The 18,653-nt window shown below is 55.8% G+C and overlaps 1 protein-coding gene across 4 annotated transcripts in view; it reads right to left on the reverse strand.

Annotated features, from left to right (window-relative positions):
- The window catches only part of LOC116277792 (adhesion G protein-coupled receptor B1-like), a 219,441-nt gene that overhangs the window by 34,049 nt on the left and 166,739 nt on the right, over positions 1–18,653 (reverse strand). For 2 of the 4 annotated variants that reach the window (XM_072948444.1, XM_072948443.1), the window contains one exon: positions 101–229. In XM_072948444.1, coding sequence (XP_072804545.1) covers positions 101–229 — 129 coding nt within the window. Of the gene's footprint in view, positions 1–93; positions 230–4,866; positions 4,997–18,653 lie in introns of those variants that run through there. The other 2 variants (XM_072948445.1, XM_072948446.1) reach the window with 2 other exon arrangements.

Consider the following 18,653-nt stretch of genomic DNA (forward strand, 5'->3'; position numbering starts at 1 on the left):
ATTAACACCTTGGTGGAGGCTCATCTGGGGAGTCTGCGTCTCAACTAAGGTCACTTCCTGCAGTGGCAGTCGACGGGCAGCTCAGCTGGGGCTGACTCACGTGTCTGTTGCTTGGTGCTGGCTCAAGGTGGATCCCCATCTCTTCAGCAAGCTAGCCCGGCCTTCTTCATATGGTGGAGGAAGAGTTCCCAACAGCAAGACGCTTTTCAAGAGTCCATGTAGGGCAGGACTGCATGAAGGACCACAAAGACAATGAGTTACTCATCACTTACTGAGGGCTGTGACTCATCGACCACACACGATACTTAAAACCTGAGACGGCATTCCTACCACACACCTACTCTTCTTCATGAATTGTTAACCCTCCGTTCTTTAGACCAGCATTTTCCATAGGGTATTAAGAAGTTTGGTAGGGAGTATCTTTGAAATAATCACGTATTCCCCCCCCATTATTTCTTGCCTCTATCTTACCCCCTGTCTTAAGCTGTCTTAAGAGACACATCATTTCCTCAGAGAACAGAAGTTACACAAGAATATGAGGAATAACAGAGCTGTTTGTTGCCTGTGAGTTTTAAAACATTCAGTTTTGCAGGAAACAAAAACACTTCATGGCATTAAGATTCAGGTGGGAATCTCATGGGGAAAGCCCCCAACAATGAGGCGTATAGGACATTTGCACCATTTTCTGAATAGAAACCAAGAGAAATCAGGAAGCCCTCACAGAACAGCTAAATCGCATCTCTAGGACAGAGCCTGGTAGAGGCACACAGAACTTCTTGCACCTCAACATGGAACAGATCAGTGAAATGATTCCATCAATCTGAGAACAGTAGGGAAGGAATAAAGTCACTGGACGTGATGACACATGTCCCAGCAACAGTTGTGCAGGCCAGCTCCCCAGGTCCAGACAACAACTAGAAAAGCTCAGCAGGCGCCCAGCGTACACAGATGACACAGAGGGCCAGGTAAGCATCATTCCACAACCCACCACCTCCTAACTCCTTGGCAGTAGAAGACTCGAAACAACAGACACACTCATGGAGAAAACGGAGAGACCTTGCATGGCTACCAATTTGGGAACAAAGAATTAAGCTGTAAATCAAGTGAGTTATTTAAAATTACAGACCAGTCCCCATCTTACATATATCAGTTCATAGTCAGACTGGCACAAGTATATGGGAAACGCGGTCCCCGCACCGTTTTCCTAGACAGTGTCCCATGGTCGAATAGGTTTGGGAAATGCTGTCTTTTCCTTTAGGACATCAAAATGCCCATTAACATATTAATGTCTTAGAGAAGACCCACAGTACAGACACCCAGTATTTTCCCCATTTATCTGACCTAGGAGAGCCTTTTGGAGAAACTCTGTTCATGAATGATCCTGGGAAGACATTATTAGTAAGCAGTGCTCTCAGTTTATCTTAAGTCAGAATTCTGCTGTTCCACTCACCTACTCAAAAACCTTCAATGAGTTTCAATGGATCTTTAGATTTGCTTTTCACAAAAATTTCTTTTTTAAGAGCCTCCACAATGCAATGTGCCCTGGTCATCAGATGTCACTGTTTCGCTGTGTAGCTCCTTTACTTTAGCTAAGACAAACTCTTCACTTTCCTTAACCAGCTACATTCATGTTGCTAAGTATATTCCTCAACTCCCCTTGGTCTCTACACGCCCACAAACTAGGTGGCCATCTGGGTTCTACTCTCCCAGAAATGTCACATAGCTGCCCCTGACCATCTCAGCTCAAAGTAGCTGTTCTCTGATAATGCACGAGCATGTCACCCTGTTACAAGTCGCCTTCTATGGTGCTTTGCTGCGGCAGGAATTATGCCAGTACGTTTACATATCATTCAACAAATCCAAACTCCTGTGGTGAATGATTGTATTTTGCGTTAGTTTTGCATTACTTTCAGTGGCTGGCTAAATGTCTACCCCTAAAAATGAATGAACATGTGCACTTTTCTGAGAGGAGAAACTTTTCACACATTGGGAATGACTGCAAATTTTAAAACTAAAGAGGCAGAACACAGCACACACGGAATTTCAGTGGGCAGCAGTAAGACATCAGTCTAAGTAAGTTAGTTTGTTAGAGAGCCCGTCACAGTGTTTACTATTCACAAGTCCTGGGAAGTACTGTTTCTATTCATCATGTAAAAAATGAGCTATTGGTGTGATGTATTTGGGAAGAATTGTATCCGTGTGTGAAATTTCTATTAAATAGCAACAATTCCATAATGAAAGGGATAAAAACCAAGGCTGGACAATGCACCTGTCAGATGTTGAGCCAAGAAAAACATGCAAAAGTCCCTCAAATCTGAAAAGGAGATACAAATCACAGTAAAGAAAAGCTGGAATTCAACTACTTTGTCCAATGCAATTCCTACAGGATATTCTTGCCATGGGAACATAGTTAATAAATGTTCCTTTCACCCTCAGGACACTCAAGCACAATACATCCTTGGAAAAGTCAATTTACTACTCTTATGAAACATGCTACAAACTGATAAACTGTACAACGACCAAACTGTCTAATCTAGAATGAATGTAATGCAATTAGACTTTCTGATAGTGGTCTTTATCACTCCTCCTAAGATCTGTGTAATCATCCGTCAACCTGCACTTTGTGGTGTAATTACGGTTAAACATTCTGAAAATTGTATTCCAAAAAGAAAGCTATTCATACGATATTTTTATCTGAGAAAACTAATTTTCTTCATGGTCATTAATTACTGTGATATACTCAATGGTATATATATGTGTGTATATATATATTCCACTCAATATACACATTCAATAATATATTCATATATTATAATCATGTAATATATCAATATTATATTCACATATTATACAATATATATTATACATAAATATACATATATATACTTACACACTCAACTTTTTATTCCATAAAAGCAACATGTAAGAACGTGGGGGATAGAGTATGTAGCTGTACAAAAAGCCATCTTTTTCCAGAAAACATTAGGCGTTGTCTTTCCTGTTTCTCTGTAACTCCTTCTATTCTGGCCAAATGAGCCACGAAGTACTCTAAAGATCTGTATTCAATGGTGACTGTTTTCCACTTTTACACTTTTCATGCCCGCAGCATAACTGGTGGTAGGAAGAAACTGATTTCTCTTTGGCCCTAGACCTAAATGTCATATTCATTTGGTTCCCTTAGCCTTTCCAAAGAACAAAACCATTCCTCTGTCACATGAAAGAAACACTAGCAAACAAAACTGTCAAAAGAGAGAGAAAATTCCCTAAAACGGAAAAAGAAACTACATTGTAACACTGGGAGTTTTTCCAAAACGTAAAGGAATGAGACTAGTAGAGGGGTGGTGGGAGGTGTCGGCACCAGTCCGATCTGGCCCGGCCACAAGATCAGCCTTCCGGGGGGGATTGGCAACCAGGGTGCTCACCACCCACCCTGGTGCTGCCCCCTCCACACCTGCTGTTCTCTTGCCTGCTCACTGCTTAACCCAAAGCCACTCAGCTCAGCTGGAAGCCGCATAACTACAGGGGGACCTGCCCCTGGGCAGGGGGAGGGCCTGTGGGGGGTGGGGGGCGGCTGGGGTCAGTCTGGGGAGCAAAGGAGTCTAACTCGGTGTTCAAGCAGGGAGAGGGCAGAGCCTGGGGACTTCGGGACACAGACAGACATCTGACAAGTGATGGACCATCCCTGCAGCCATCAGGACAAGGCTTGTCACTGCAACGGGGACAGGGAAGGTATGGATCCCGTGGCCAAGGACCCCCGATGTTGGCTGTGTTGGAGGCACAGACAGCGGCAGCGGACTCTGAGGGCTTCACAGGTTTCCTCTGCTGGAAGGGCACCTGCGAGCGCTTGAGAGGAGCTGAGGCCTCACCTGCCTGCACACCTGGCTGCCTTGGGGAGAGTGGGGAAGGGCAAGGGGGCCAGGATCTGGGGGGATTTGGGAGGGGCAGCCCCAGGCTTTCTGATGCACAGAGCATCCTGCTAACTAGACTGGCACTCGCCATCTGCCTCTACAAGGACTGGATCATGTTGCCAACTGCCAACTAACTCTGCTTGGATTCAACTGTGAGCCACTGCAGCCTCTGACCTCCGACACACCCTGAAAGGACTTCAGGATGGAGGTCAGGAATGAGGCACTCTGTGCTCTGGGAACACTGGTGGAACAGGCCTTCAGATAGATGTTTTCATGAGATTTTATGAGCCTAAATTCTTGTGTCTCCTCCAATCTAGAAAAACACTAAATTCATCAGTGGTGACAACTGCTTTCCCTGATGAGGAGCTAGCCTCTGCCTATGTGTGTGCTTGACTGCACACACAACCCCCTCTTCACTGAAACCACATGTAACACCCTGCTCTCCCCTGCCTCCTCAGAACAGCTTCTCACAGCTCTCTGGGGTGCTGTCTCCCAGGCTGCAGTCCTCATTTGACCCCCAATAAAACTTACCCCACAACTCTCACGTTGTGTGGTTTTATTTCAGTCGACAGTCCCTAAACAGACTCAGCGGTGGGGTCATGGGGATCCCCAGGCTTATGGCGCCCAGCCCAGGAGACCCCACAGGAAGATGGGGCAGGGGTCTGGGTGCCCCCTGGAAGGTGTCCCTTGATCAGGCAGGACTGGCCCCCATGGTGGTGGAGGGTCAGCTACGTGGGCAGGGGGTGAGTTCAGTAGAAGCGGGAGCAGAGGACGTTCAAACTCTGAGGTCTGCTGCCGTCGCTCTCTTAGGCCCTTCAATACCTGCCGACCCCCTGCCCTACCCGCTTGATAACATGGTCCCAACTCCCAGTCCCATTACCTCTAACACAACCACAGCACCCTGAGCATGGTCTGCCCCCCGAAATGCTATTAGCCCACCCACCTAACAAATGGTCCCCAGGATCCTTCATGGAGGCCACTGGGACAAGGACATTTCCAAACCATGTAACCTGGGGCTGACGGACGCTGGGCAGAGGGCCGCAGGGCAGGTCCTCACAGAGCGGTCACCTGCAGGTGGCGTACAGGACCTGGGAATGCGATGGCAAGGGTTATGTGTCAGGAGAGGCTTAGCAGCAGGCCTCACATGGCTGGCACCCCTTCTCCTGGGAACACCCCTCTATGGCCACACTGCTGTCACATTTGACCTAGTCCCCTGCAATCAAGCAATAGTCCACCCCCTACTTGGGGGACATTCATCTCCAAGTCCTTAGGGAGGCCACTGCCTGCACGAGGCTGACATCATCCTAGGCATTGGCGGCCATAGAGGGAGCAGGTGGGGGCGAGGGTGATGCTCACTCATAGGGGCCCCTTCCCCACCTACAATAAGGCACATCCCAGACAACACTGGGCCCCACCCAGCAAGGGAGAAGCTGCTGTCCTCCCCGCCTTCCACTCTCACTCGTTTCCACGTTTGTATGGCCGACCGCAGCAAGGACTGCTCCTGGCCCGGCACCAAGGCAGAACAGAAGTGACCTTGCACTTGCACCTGTTGACCACTTCCAGGCTCGGGGTGGATGCCCTGGGTTTCCATCCTGCCTGCAAGATGCCACTGTTCCCCCTGTGGGCTATGGTCCCCACAAATGGGAGTCCCCTTGGGCTGTTGTCCCCCACACGATCTGGTCCCCTAGGAGCTGTGGCCCTCCCTGCCCTCTGAGGGGCTGGGTCTGCATCGCTGTCTCCCGTGGTCCCGCAGCCTGCATCCCGTGCCTTGAGAGCAGGCCCTCCCAGGACCAGCTGCTTACAAACTCTGGGGGAATAGAACTTTGCCAACTCACGGCACAGGGCATCCCACCACAACAAGCACCTCCTCGACCATCCGGAGACGCCGGTGCCCAAGGCGGCCTCAGGGCACAGGCTGCTGAGGCCGTGGTGGCGTCTGCGTCCCCACGCTCAGCAGGCCTGCTCTGGAGACTGGTCCTGACCGGGGGTCCTACCCTCTGGGGGCCAGCAGCTGGGCCAAGTCACCAACCCGCAGCCGAGAGCCCAACAGGCCAGCCCGGAGGCCACCATCCTCCTCATCCTCAGAGCAGGAGTCTGCGGCTGGCCGACCCTGGGGTCAAATCCCAGCTCAACTTCTCACGGTCCAGGCCTGGACACTGTCTCACCTTCCTCTTCCTGTGGAGGAAGGGACCCGGAAACCACCTTTTCTGTCAGCTGAAGGCTGCTGGGAGGGTCAGGAGGGGACAGCACCCTGAGGCCTGTGGGGAGGGGAGCCGGGCTGGCTGGGGCCTGCAGCCTGGCAGGTTCCCAGACAGCACTGGCAGGTCTGCAGAGCACCAGGCTGCCCGCTGCCGGCCACCTCCCGGGAGTACATGAGCCCAGGCTACTGGCTGCCCCCCAGGGCTCCTGCTCTGAGGACTAATTAGCTCATCAGTCTCGCAGAGGAGGAGAGGGCAAGAAGCACTTCAGGCAGGATCTACCCCTGCAGCCTCAAGCCACAGGGGTCACCAGGAGGCCTCCACCCCTGGTCCAGAGAACCAGCTGATCGGCTGGCGGCCCAGGAGGCAGGCAGCTGCTGGGCTCACTCAAAACCTACAGGACGGCAACACAGTCCCCCCGGCCAAGGCCTCTCCCCTATCCAGCGTCCCCTGGGTCTGCAGACCCTGGTGACCAGAATCAGGGGAACATGCACGGACTCCTGACCTTCAGCACATGGACAGGAAGCTTCTCCTTGCCCCCTCCCCATCTCAATATTAACACCTTTCTGTGCAGTTTGTCATTTAGTATTGGAAATAGTCCACAGCTCAGCTGTGTAGATATAGAAACTGAGGCTCAGAGAGGTGATAGGACTGCCAGACGCCACACAGCAAGACAGTAGGAGGGGAAGAATTCCACTTTTTATATGTCTCACCAACTCACATCCCCTCCACCCCACCAAAGCCTACAACATCTGAGCTGTAAAATCAGGACTGGAAAACCCAGACCTGAAAGGGACCCTCAAGGATGGCCTAGCACCCAGACCAGGTGGAGGGGGGCCTCCCTAAGGCCAATTCCACACCAGGGCAGAGCCCCATCAATGGAGGTTTCCCAGGCCATGTGCAGAGCCTTCCAGGCTTCCCTGGGCTTCAGCCAAGGACTGGCCCCAAGCAGGACATGTGGGCTGTGGTCTCTGACCGGAGAACCCTCACTTGTATCTTAGGCATAACCTGACCTGGCAAAGGTCCTTCCTGCTGCAAGGGACACCTGTTACCATTGCTGCAACACAAGCAGCTCCTTCCTTCCTCGAGCACACAGGGACTGCTCCCACACGTGGGAGACCATTTGCTGCCTCTTGTCTGGACTTCATAAACTTGCAGTGCTCTGGTCATGCATCCAAGCTCCCACTCCTGGGTTCAGACCTGAGGAATCTACGTCAGTGACATCTGCTCCTCCCTACTCCCCAGGTTCAGGGTGACACAAGGAGCTGGGGCATGGGCTCCTCCCAGCATCAGGAGCAGGGAGCCCCACCCTGCATGAGAGGAGGTTGTAAGGGATCTCGGACCCCTCAAATCAGAGCTCCCAGACAAGAGACTGTGCTTTTCCCATCAGACCAAAGTTTACAGGGAGGCCCAGCCACTGCCCACCCGTCTGCAAGCCACCAGTTCCTCACTACAGGCTCCTCCAAACCTGCTCTGGCCAAAGCCCCCATGTCACAAAACCCCCTATGTCACGACACTTCAGGGGTAAATAACCACCTGTCCCTTTTGCTCCACTTCTGAGCTCTTCTTCTGCCCTCAGTCAGCACCCCAGGGCCTGACCGTCGGCTGAGACTCGAGTTTCCTCTGATGCTCCCCAGCCCTCGGATCCCTTGGTCAGTCCTGAATGCAGCAAGCAACCTTCTTCCACCCCCATGCCACGCCCATCCACCCATGCGCTCCCTGGACAGCCGGTCTCCTGATTCCACATCCCCGCATGCCAAGTTGTCCTTGAAAGCGTGCTAGGCCAGTAACTGCTATGGTAAGCTGTCCCTCTGCTAGCTATCTGAGGCCTGCACACCCGCCAGCTGCATACCACCCGTGGGTCTTCCCACCTCTGCCCAGTTCTCCCACTACGTGATGGCCTTATGTTCCTGCTGGCATCCTCCGGTGGGAGTGAGGGACCGGGATCTGGCTTGCTCAGCCCGTTGCCTGAACCCCAGTAGGGGCAGACTGCCCAGCCAACACTTGCTATGGAGGGACAAGTGAGGCCCCGCAGCTAGGCAGCATGGCCCCTTTCTGCCCCTGCAACCTAGTGGCAACCTCCAGGACCCCTCCCTCCTTCCTCCCTCTCATACCCATAGACACATCAGCAACGAGCCGTCCTGTCAAAATGCACCGCGACTCTCACTGCTGCTTTCCAATCCATGGTCACCACCCTGGTGGGACCCACTGCCGGCCTCCGCCCTGCCTGCCTCTGCCTGTCCCCAGCTCACTGTCATCATTGGAAATATGTCAGGACACATGCTCTCTCAAAACTTTCCTGCAGCTCCCTCCTCATTCAGAGCAAAGGTCATGCTGCTCTCAGGGACCCCACAGGCCCCAGGGACTGGCCCACCTTCCCTGACCCTCCCCACTTTCCCCCTCGAGTACACCCATCCAGCCACACTCACAAGGGAACCCCAGCTCCCTGCAACCCCACCCTCGGAGACCTGCCTCCTTCCGACTTCAGCCCGTGTGGGGCCACAGCTTTACCCTGGGTCCAAGGTGAGGTCGCCCAGAGAAGACAGCCTGGCTCCTGTCACCAGCTGCCAGAAGGCAGTAGCCTGGCCCCCACCCAGCTCAGAATGCCCCCCCAGGGGACCTCCCCTGGGGCCCTGGTGTGTCAGAGACTGGGAGGAGGCTCAGCCTGCGGCTCCGCTGCCCTCCTGCTAACTGCAGAGCTCCCTGCTGGTCCAGCCCAGCCGAGGCCACTGCTGGCCACTCAGGACCAAAGTGCCTCCCCTGTAAAGAAGGCACACATCTTGGCCCCACGTGCTGTTCAGGGACACAACAGGGATACAGGGCTCAGCACAGGGCCCGGCACGCTCATGGGAGATCAGGGGACAGTAATGCAGGCTGTGTGTGCAGAGTGCAGCCTACCTGCCTGCCCACTGAGCCTGGGCCTTCTCGGCATTCAGGATGCCTCCTGCAGGCCTGCGAAGCAGGGGTTATTTTAGGACTGTGTGCATCAGGGTCCCCTGGGGTTTCATGGGCTAATTCATACTGGAGTGGGAAGGACTCCTATCTGTCCTCCCACACAGCACAAGGAAGCCAAAGTGGGCCAGCTAGCCCCGCTGAGGGAACAGGGAGTGGGCAAGGTGTCTCTCTAGGCACAGGCTTCTAGGAGCCCCTCAAAACTCCTCAGCTGGGCCTTTGGGCTCCCGAAATCACCCATGCCAGCTACAAGCCCCGCTAAATCGCGCTTCACATCTCCACAGTGCCAACCGCCCACCTCTGCCTATCGACTTCCAACCCACAGACCAAGGCTTGTGCTGGGTTGCCTCCTCCACGGAACCCACCTGGAGAAGCTGGGAGTTCTGAGCACTGCACCTGGCTCCTCCAACAGCTCCTGCCCGGCTGCTGGGCTGGGCTCCCTGCCTGGGGCCCACCTCCCACAGCAGCTGGAGCTCCTCAGGGCTCTCAGGTCCCTCCCGCAGCCCTGGCGGCCCCGCCCCCACACAGGACAGCTGGGATGGAGCCACTTGGGATTCAGAACACAGGGGCCCTCTCCTGCCTCCAGGCCTTCATCTTGGCCGTTCCCTCTGAGCACATCCCCTTCTGTCCCCTGACTGACTCAGCATCATGCTTCAGGGCTCTCCCGAGGCCCTGCCATCTCCTGGAAGCCTCCTCTATCCCCCACTCTGTGCCCAGCTCCCCTCTGACCACTAGTCTGTGAGAACTCCCCTCCCCGGGCAGGCCCATGTCTGCTTCCCCAGATCAGGGCCATGTTCTCTCTGTAGATGGCTGGGGGCTATGCTTGTGAACCAAGGGGACCCTGGGGGGTGGAAATCTGCCTGACTTCGGTCTTGCTGAGTGAGCTGCTGGGTGAGAGCCATGCACCCTCATGCCTGTGTTCCTGCCCATGGGGGCGGGCTCTCCAGGCACTGACAATCTCTAAGGCTCAATGAGCATCCACAGGTCTGTGATCAGGGCAAGGATTCTCATGTAGCCCAGGATGCCAATCTCCTGGCTCCCACCTGGTGCCTGCCACGCTCTGAGTCAGAGCTTCCAGCCACAGGCCTGCTCCAAGGCTGGAAACCTGGCCATCCTCGGGGTCTGGTGGCTCTTCACCTGACCCACCCCACCCACTTGGATAGGTCCACAGAGGCCCAACGCAGCCTGCCAAGTAGAGCAGGGCCCCTGCAGAAGTGGGGCACCACAGCTCCCCATTCCTGCAAGCAAATGGGCTGCAGTGGGGGAGCCAGGGTCCCGATAACACCAGGGCACCTGCTGACTATGCCCAGCTGAGTGGCTTGCACCCCTGCCTGGCCCTTTCCCCTCACTCAGACCTTCACCTGGTGCACGTCTGGCCCACCTCTGTCGGGCCTGCCACCTACTCATGCCAGCTGTCGGGCCTCAACACCCACACCCCATCACACTCCAACCACTGGCGCAGCTCGACCTCAAGCCGATAGGTCACTCAGCAAGTGCATCCCTGGCCTGCCTGGTCAGGCTCCATGCTGGGTGCTGGGCACCTGCACAGGTGCCAGTAGATCCCAAACCTCCCCACCCATGCCAGCTCAGCTCTGTCTCCTCCAAGACACCTTCCCAGACTGCGAGACCCCATGAGCTCTCCCCTCTGACTTCCCACCCAGCCCCCTCACCTACTTGGCCTCATTAACTGCCCGGGGTGTGTCCTGGTTCCCATGAGGAGGCGCCTTCACACTGTAACAGAGAACAAATCTGACTCCATATAGGGACTACTCCTTCAGTTTTAACTACTGTGTCTTGTTTTCCAGGCTTAGCCTTGCTTGTTCATGTTTCCTGAAACAATGTTGCCTTTAGCTTGAAATAGACAGGAGAGCCTATTCTCAGAGCTCTGACCTTTAAGGATGTCAGTACTTCTGCACTGATGTAGAGATGGCAAGTTGCAAAATAGAGAATAAACTTTCTTTTGTTGGAGATTTAAAGGAACACCAAGGCCTGACCCACATGGACGGCTGCAAGAACAAAGCATTCCTACAGCAAGAAGTTTGCAACAATGAACCCCACCCACTCGTGCTCTCTTCTCTCTCTTTTTTTTTTTTTTTTTTTGTATAAAATGAGCCTGTATTCTGACTTGAGCAGGATGGTTCTCCAAGACACTGCTCTGCCATCCTCTTGGTCAGCTGGCTTTTCGAATAGTCACTATTCTTTGCCCCAAAACCTCGTATCCCACTTCACTGCCCGTCAGGCAACGAGCAGAACGAGTTTCGACTCTGTAACAATTTCCCCGAAACTGCTGAGATGACCCCCCAACACCACCTTAACTGTCACCACAGCCTCCACTATCACGGCTCTCACTGAAACCACCACCAGCGCCACCACCACCACCGTTACCATGGCGAGCACCCCACAGCTGCCCTGCACAACCCCCAACTGGGCAGGCATCCTCCCAGAGCTGCCCTGCACTGTTCCCCAGACTGTCCAGCAGATCCCATTAGCTCAGGGCTATCCACACTCACTGCCTACGCTGACTGCCAGGCCCACCCCTGACACTCAAGTCACTTGTGAACACCCCACTCAGGACTGCACGCCCCCATGACTGACACGGGGCCCACAGGGGTCGGAAAACACAGGGACCAGACGCAGCCAGACGCAGCCCTGCAGGAGACTCCTGTGCCCTGAACTCCACCCGGGAAAGCTCCCCACACCCAGATGCCACCTGCTCCTGCCAAACCAGTGTATCCCGACCCTCACGCACGTGTCTGTGCTGGTCCCACCACACAGGACCCCGCCCCAGCCCTGTACACACCAGGGCCACCACTGGCCCGGCAGCAGCCAACAGTGCCCTTTAGCCAGCACGGGAGAAATCGGGCTGGGAACTGGCAGCCTCTGACAGTGAGCTGGACACCCTTCCACTTGCCCTCCTTGGCCTGCCCCTAACTGCACTCTCCAAGGAAACAAGGGACAGGGACGGGGCAAGGCTGTTAAAGGGACCAGGACATGCATTTGGGTGAGGACCCCAGGGAGGGGGCTGGGCCTGGGTCCTGAGCATCCCCCAGGACAGCTGCATCCAACAGGGCTGGGGTCTGCCCAGGCAGGGAGAGAGCACAGACTGGCACGACCCACGCGGCCACCCTGGGCCTGTCAATGGCACTGCGTGTCCCAGTCTCCTCAGCCAGGTGGCTCTAAAGGTGCCTGGAGTGGAGTCAGGTTTTGAGAAAGTACCCAACAGACTGTGCGGGAAGGTCACACCCTCCACCAGCCAGTCCTAGTGTCTGCTCTGCCAGCTCAGTGAGGGTGCCAAGTGCCACTAATTAGGGAAAACCCGACCCAACAGAACAGGAGCCACTTGAAGGACTTCTCAGAGTTACAGTTGCCGAGCACATCGATCCAGGAGAACAAGACACAGTGGGTATGGAACTGTGTCCTTCCTGGAGCTGACGTGGGATTAGCGTCAGGCAGAACACCTTCTGAAACACTAGCATAGCAGGAGGAGCACCGTGCAGGGTGTCTGGCCCAGGCATGGCCTGTACGACGTCCCTACGCTGGGCCTCACCTCCACCGTTTTCAAGTGATGGCACAGCAGGTGATTTCGAAGGATCTTGCCAGCTCTCACTTTTGTACTCTATGTAACTCTGGGTTATTTTGTTTTTAAATGGAAACTGCACAACACATGCAGCCGCCATGAGTGAAAGACCCAGCGAGCTGTCCGATCAGAACCACAGGAATGAACTCCCTGCATGCGCTCCTGGCCCTCCTTAACAGCGGCACTAGTCCATCCTTCCTGGGGCCGTCCTCCACTCACCCACCCAGACATCTGGGAATTCTGCAAAGATCCCCCTTTCCCTTCCTAATGGCCCTACTCCCGGGGCCCTCACTGCCATCGGCCAAGCTGGTGAAGCGGTGTTGGGGGAACGGGGCGTCAGCCCTGTTGGGAGAAGTCACTCATGTGTACATGTTGAGCCCGTGTGTGTAAGTGTGTGTGTACAACTGGTCATCAGACAGGCAGGGGTATTGTGCTGTGGGTGGAAACCTCTGACTCAGACTTCCCAAGACGAGCATGTCACACGGCTGACAGTTGCACATGGCTGGAAGAGGGGGCGGCCGTCTAAGCACATAACACACGCATACTTACACACAAAAGCGCACAAGGGACTCCAGGTAAGACACGGGGTCAGGGCTCAATGTGTGGCCAGTGGCCAGGTCCAGGGCTCAGTCTGAGTCTGGAATCTAGGCTCCATCAGTGACCAGGGACAGGGTCATGCATCACAGTCATGGATCAAAAGATCAACTACTGCTCAGATGATAGTCACATCACTGATGGCTCTCAGACCCCAGTGGTCCCTACACACACACAAAATTCGGGAGACACCTGAGACCCTTTCTCATACAAACACACACAAACACAGGCCCACGATAGCACAGAATCAACCTCTGGGCTCACTGGTGGACAGACCTCAGGAATCCTGTCCCTGGTACCCACTTTAGAAAACGGTTGGTTTCTCTAAGTCTGTTTATGTGAGGAAAGGCCCACCTTGGGCACAGAAGGAGGTTTTCTGTCCAGCAAAGAGCAGAACAAAGGGGAAAGACTTGGGGAAGGGCAGAGACAGCCCCCGCCCTCACGACCCCTACCCGATGGCCTGGGTGTCCCAAAGGAGACCCTGGGCAGCCTCGGGGACAACTGATGTCAGGTGTCAACTGCCGAAACACGGGCACAGACTGTGACCCAGAACCAGGCACACTTGCACGCACACACAGCGGCGATGACCCTAGGGGACTGCCACAACCCTGTCACCCAACAGAAGCCACGGGGCAGGATAGGACACCTGCTCCACCGCATGGTGCAGAATCAAAATGAGGGAAAGTATGGTCATACACGCAGACAAAAGGCCAGACCATCCAGCAACCTCGGTTTTTTTCACTTTACTTCCGTGGACTTGCAATACGCTACCCAGACATGTATTGTTCTATAAACAAAACATGGCAGGGGGGCAGCAACCACAGCTGGGAACAAACAGCCCCCACGAGGGGGAGGAGCCCTGGGGGCACAGGGACCCACAATACACTTGGTTTACAAAAAAACAAAAACAGAGTCTCAGAGAGGGCCACTTCCTGAATGTGGCACAGCAAACACAAGTCCAAACCTGCATCCACTCTTCAAATAAGAGGGGCAAAGGAAATCAACCCTTTGATGTACGAAGCCCCTTCTGGGAGCCCACTCTGCCTTTTCCACACCCCCCATCATTCCACAGGGCAGCACGGGATTAAGACCACCACGTTCAAAGTCGACTTCCCACTTAGTGGTCCTGCAAGCCCGTGGCTAGTGTGTTAACTTCTCTGTGCCTCAGTTTCCCACATGTCAATGGGTGGCTCCGTGAGGCATCACACTAAAGGGCTTCAACCAGGTGCTGGCTCCTGCTGAACTCTCAGGACACGGTGGTCCTGAGCCCCCGCCCCCACCCACCTGTACAGCCTCGGCTCCAGAGCACGGTCTGCCTGGGCATGGTCTGCACTGTGTGTCCTGCACTGACAGCTGCTTGGACCGGCATCTCAAGGACAGGAGTCCCCCACGACACCCAGCCCTCAGTCCTCACCTGTGGCATTGTGAGGACACCGGACTGCGACCACCTCTCTGGCCAGGATCTCCTTCCAGAGCACAGCACCGAAGCTGTCCTCATCACAGATCTCACAGGGCTCTGCCAGGGGGCCAGGGACATGAGTCGGGGTGGGTACAGGAAGAGGGGTGGGGAGCTGGCAGCAGGGCCAGGAAGGCCAAGACCCCTCCAAGAAATCCACCGTCACAAGGCGGAGTCATTTCCCAGGAGAGCTGAGCCCCAAGCCCACCCAGTCTTTCAGGACACACCTCCCCAGAATCCACCAATGGGGTGGGGGGGACCCTCACTGGGACACCGCCGGATGCTGCAATGCTCGTGCTCGTCTTGGGGGCTCTGGCTAGCTGCTTCCCCAAAGGGCCCCAAGCAGGCACGCTCCCACTGCCGTGTGCCACCACCACATGTGACACTTTGTCTGGACACCCCCGATGCCCAGGCTGCCACTTTACATCCACTGCTGATGCCACCATGCACAAAGGACCAGAGATGCGGACAAGGAAGATGCAGGTACAGGAGCCACAGGGATGCAGACACAAGGACGAAGGCGCAGGAAGCCATGAGAAGAAACTGACACCCCGAGAGTGGGAGCCAAGCTCACCTCAATACAGGATAAAACAAATGCCTCACATGCACCTGTCCCCTCACCATCACCCCACTGCTCCCAGCATCCCCAAGGACACTGCAAGGTCCTACAATCAGCCCCCACTGGGTCTCACCCCCCACCTCGTGTTTCAAGCCCACCAGGTCCCCCACGCACAGGTCCCTCGGCACGGCCCTGACCTGGGCACTGCCGCAGGAAGCAGTCTCGAGTTTCCACCCAGTGGCCCTGGCACTCGGCGCCCCTGTATGAAGGCCCGTTGCACTCCCGTGTGCCCTGCAGCCAGCCCAGGGAGCAGCTGGCAGAGTACAAGATACAACTTGTTTTTCAGGGGATGATCCCTCCCAAGCAGGGATCTGGGACACAGCAGCCTGGCAGTCAGGAGGCGAGTGTGGGCCTAGACGGGATTAGTAATGAGGTGTGACACAGAGGCCGGCCAGGCAGGGAGGGGCAGAGATGTCAGAGAAGTTGGGGTCCGGTGCCCACCCACTTCCCCCTGGAGGCTCGGTGCCCTCCAGCTCTGTCTACAGGCTGGGCCAGGGTCTGCACTGGCATTGCAACCAGATTCCCAGTGTGGGGGCTGATAACAAAGCTGCAGCCCCAGCTAGGTCTAAAGAGTGAATGAGTGAATGAATGAACGAATGAAAGGCACCCCGGCCCACCCCAGCACTGCCTTACACAACAGCGTGATGGGGTAATAGGGTTGAGGATGGTGCTCAGGCACTATTTCCTGGGCACTGGTCCTCACGCCCTGCTATCCTCTCCCCATGGTCCTTGGTCCAGGTTCCTCTGCGCCTCAGTCTCCTCATCCTGCTCCTCCCCCAGCCATGACCTGTGTGCTCTTTCTCCCATGCCCTCCAGGGACAGCAGGAGTGATCAAGGTCTCACAGTTGCTGGCTGAGCACCAGGCTGAGCCTCCCGCAAACCCAGCAGACTGGCTGCTGAGGGCCTCCAGGCCCCTCCGACCACCCTCCTTCAGCCCTCTCCTGGGTCTTATCAATTCTGGCCCTGTCCCCCCAGCAGTCATGACCTCATGCCCCCGAAGACCTGAGCCCCTTAGTAGCCCCAGTACCACCGAGGACAAGATAAGGGACAGCCCCTAAACACTAGGGAGCCATCTAGGAGTGAGGAGTAGAGAGGCCTCACATCTGAGGCCTGCACTCCCTCCAGTCTATGCTGATGGGCTCGGGAAGAGGCTGCTTTACACAGGCTTTCTGTCCAAAGGCCACACTTAAGGTTCCCAGATCACTACCTCTGCGAAGAACCCTGGTACCACTATCCTATAATATTCTCAGGGTGGCCCTGAGGCCCCCACCCTCCCAGCAAAGCAGGGTCAGAGCGATCTCAACAAGGGCACGCAGTCTCACCATGCACCTACTGTGGGCCAGGTTCAGGCCGGGCCGGGCACCCTGCATGTGCTGACACGGCACCCACGTACCAGGGACGAAGGAGATGGCACTGCCAAGGCCCAGCTCTGGGACCCACGCTAAACCTGGGCCACTGCCCCACGCCACCTACTCCCCCGGGGCTGGAGCAGGGGAGCCGGGCTGCCCGAGGGCAAGTCACACCTGGCCTGGCAAGAGGGTTCCGATGCCTCTTGGAGCCTGGCTTCTGGGAGCAGAAGAGGCCCGGGAGCAGACTCACCTCCTGGGGTGAGAATGAGGACTGCGCAGACCCCAGAGGGTGGGCTCTGGAGCCGAAGGGCTAGGTTCACGTGGTGGGCCTGTAAAGTACATCCCACCCTGGCCTAACACCCCACATCTGAGGAAGGACTGATGCCCAAAATGGTGGGATGTGACAGGTGTGGGCACGCTGCTGGGATCAGAGTTGATCCCAGGGAACCCACTTTGATGGGCAGCAGGTTCAGTGTCCAGGTGCTCTGTTCTGGGGAGGGCGGCTGGAAAGGTGCAGAGTCCCCTCCCAGCGGTCCCCGTGCCTGTGCTGGGACCTCACTGTCAAGGGGGGCCTGATAAATTAACTGCAGGCTAGGAAGGGACACCCCTAATTCCCCCTATTTGGAAGGTACGGCTCCTTCTTCCTGCTGAGTGATGTACCAACCGAGAATTCCACACCCTCCACGCCCTTGCAGAAACTTCTCCTCTCCTCTCACAGAGCCCACCCTCCCACGGGTCCCACTTTCCCCTGAACCCAGAGGCAGAGCCCCTCTGCCAGACAAGGGATGGGTAGGAGGGGTAGCTCCAACCTTACTGCGGTGGGCGTGCACTGTGCTTGACCTCCGAGCTGTGCAGCAGAGGCCCAGGGAGGACTTGCCTGGGAGGGCCACAGGGCAGGGACAGGGCTGAGTTCTGCATGTACCGTGACTCTGGGGGGCCGAGGGGTATGGTTCTGAGCCCCATCCTTGGTCTGGGCACGATGCTTTATGATCCCACAAGGGAGGCGCCTCTCTGCTCTCATTGTTCAGATGGGAAGACGTGAGCCTGCCCACGTGAAGCGACGCCCTGCTTCCCTCATGGATGAGGAGGCCGAGTTGGACTGGGCCCCACGCTCTTCAAGGAAGGTTGCTCCCATCAAGGTTGGCTCTCTGGGGAGCTTCCTGGGCAAGGGAGTCCTGACTCTACCCTGCCCCTGCTCTGTGCTGGTCACCTCAGTACATAGAAGCCTTGAGTCTCAGTCCACCCAGGAACCAAATGTTCACCCCACCTACAGCAGAGACAACTAAGGCTCAAAGCGGCATGCTCCAGACAGCCAGGAGGGTCTGCCCTGGAGACGGCATCGAGGCACAAGTCTCAGAAGAGAGGGGAAGCCAGGGTCTCAAGGATACTGCACAAATAGGACTTCACTCTGAACTGGGAATGTTGTGGAAGGACCCAGAGAGCCAGGGCAGAGGAGATGGGAAGCAGACCAGGGCCCAGGGGAAGGCGGGGAGCCCCAGGAATGCCTCCATGCCCTCGGGACAGGGCAGGGGAGCGGCTCTGAAGATATGACAGCCGAGGCTGCCCAGGGGGCCTTCATCACTACCACTTTGCTGGGTGACATCAACAACCCCATGACCACGCCCACTTGGCAGATGCAGACAGACACACCAAGTTATCCACCAGGCTGACAAGGAGAGGAGCTGGGATCAAATCCAGGATCAGATTCCAAGTGCTCCGCTCGCTGGCCCCCAGACTAAGGCTGCCTGCCAAAACTGACCACAGGGCCCCTGCCTGGCACTCTACACCTCAGTGGTCTCCCCTGCTCTCCCATCCCATCCTGTCATGCTGAGACAAAGGGACAGAGGCCTGGGGTCCAGGAGACAGGACTGGTAGCAGGGCCAGGGTGGGTACGTCCGGTCCATCCCCCTTTGCTGCCACAGCCCAGGTGTCAAGTGGAAGCCTGACTCACGTGGAAACTGGCAGTGGGTGGGAGAGAGAGGATGCCACCTAGTTTCCAT

The sequence above is a fragment of the Vicugna pacos genome, chromosome 23 (genome assembly GCF_048564905.1).
Source record: "Vicugna pacos chromosome 23, VicPac4, whole genome shotgun sequence".
Taxonomy (NCBI): domain Eukaryota; kingdom Metazoa; phylum Chordata; class Mammalia; order Artiodactyla; family Camelidae; genus Vicugna; species Vicugna pacos.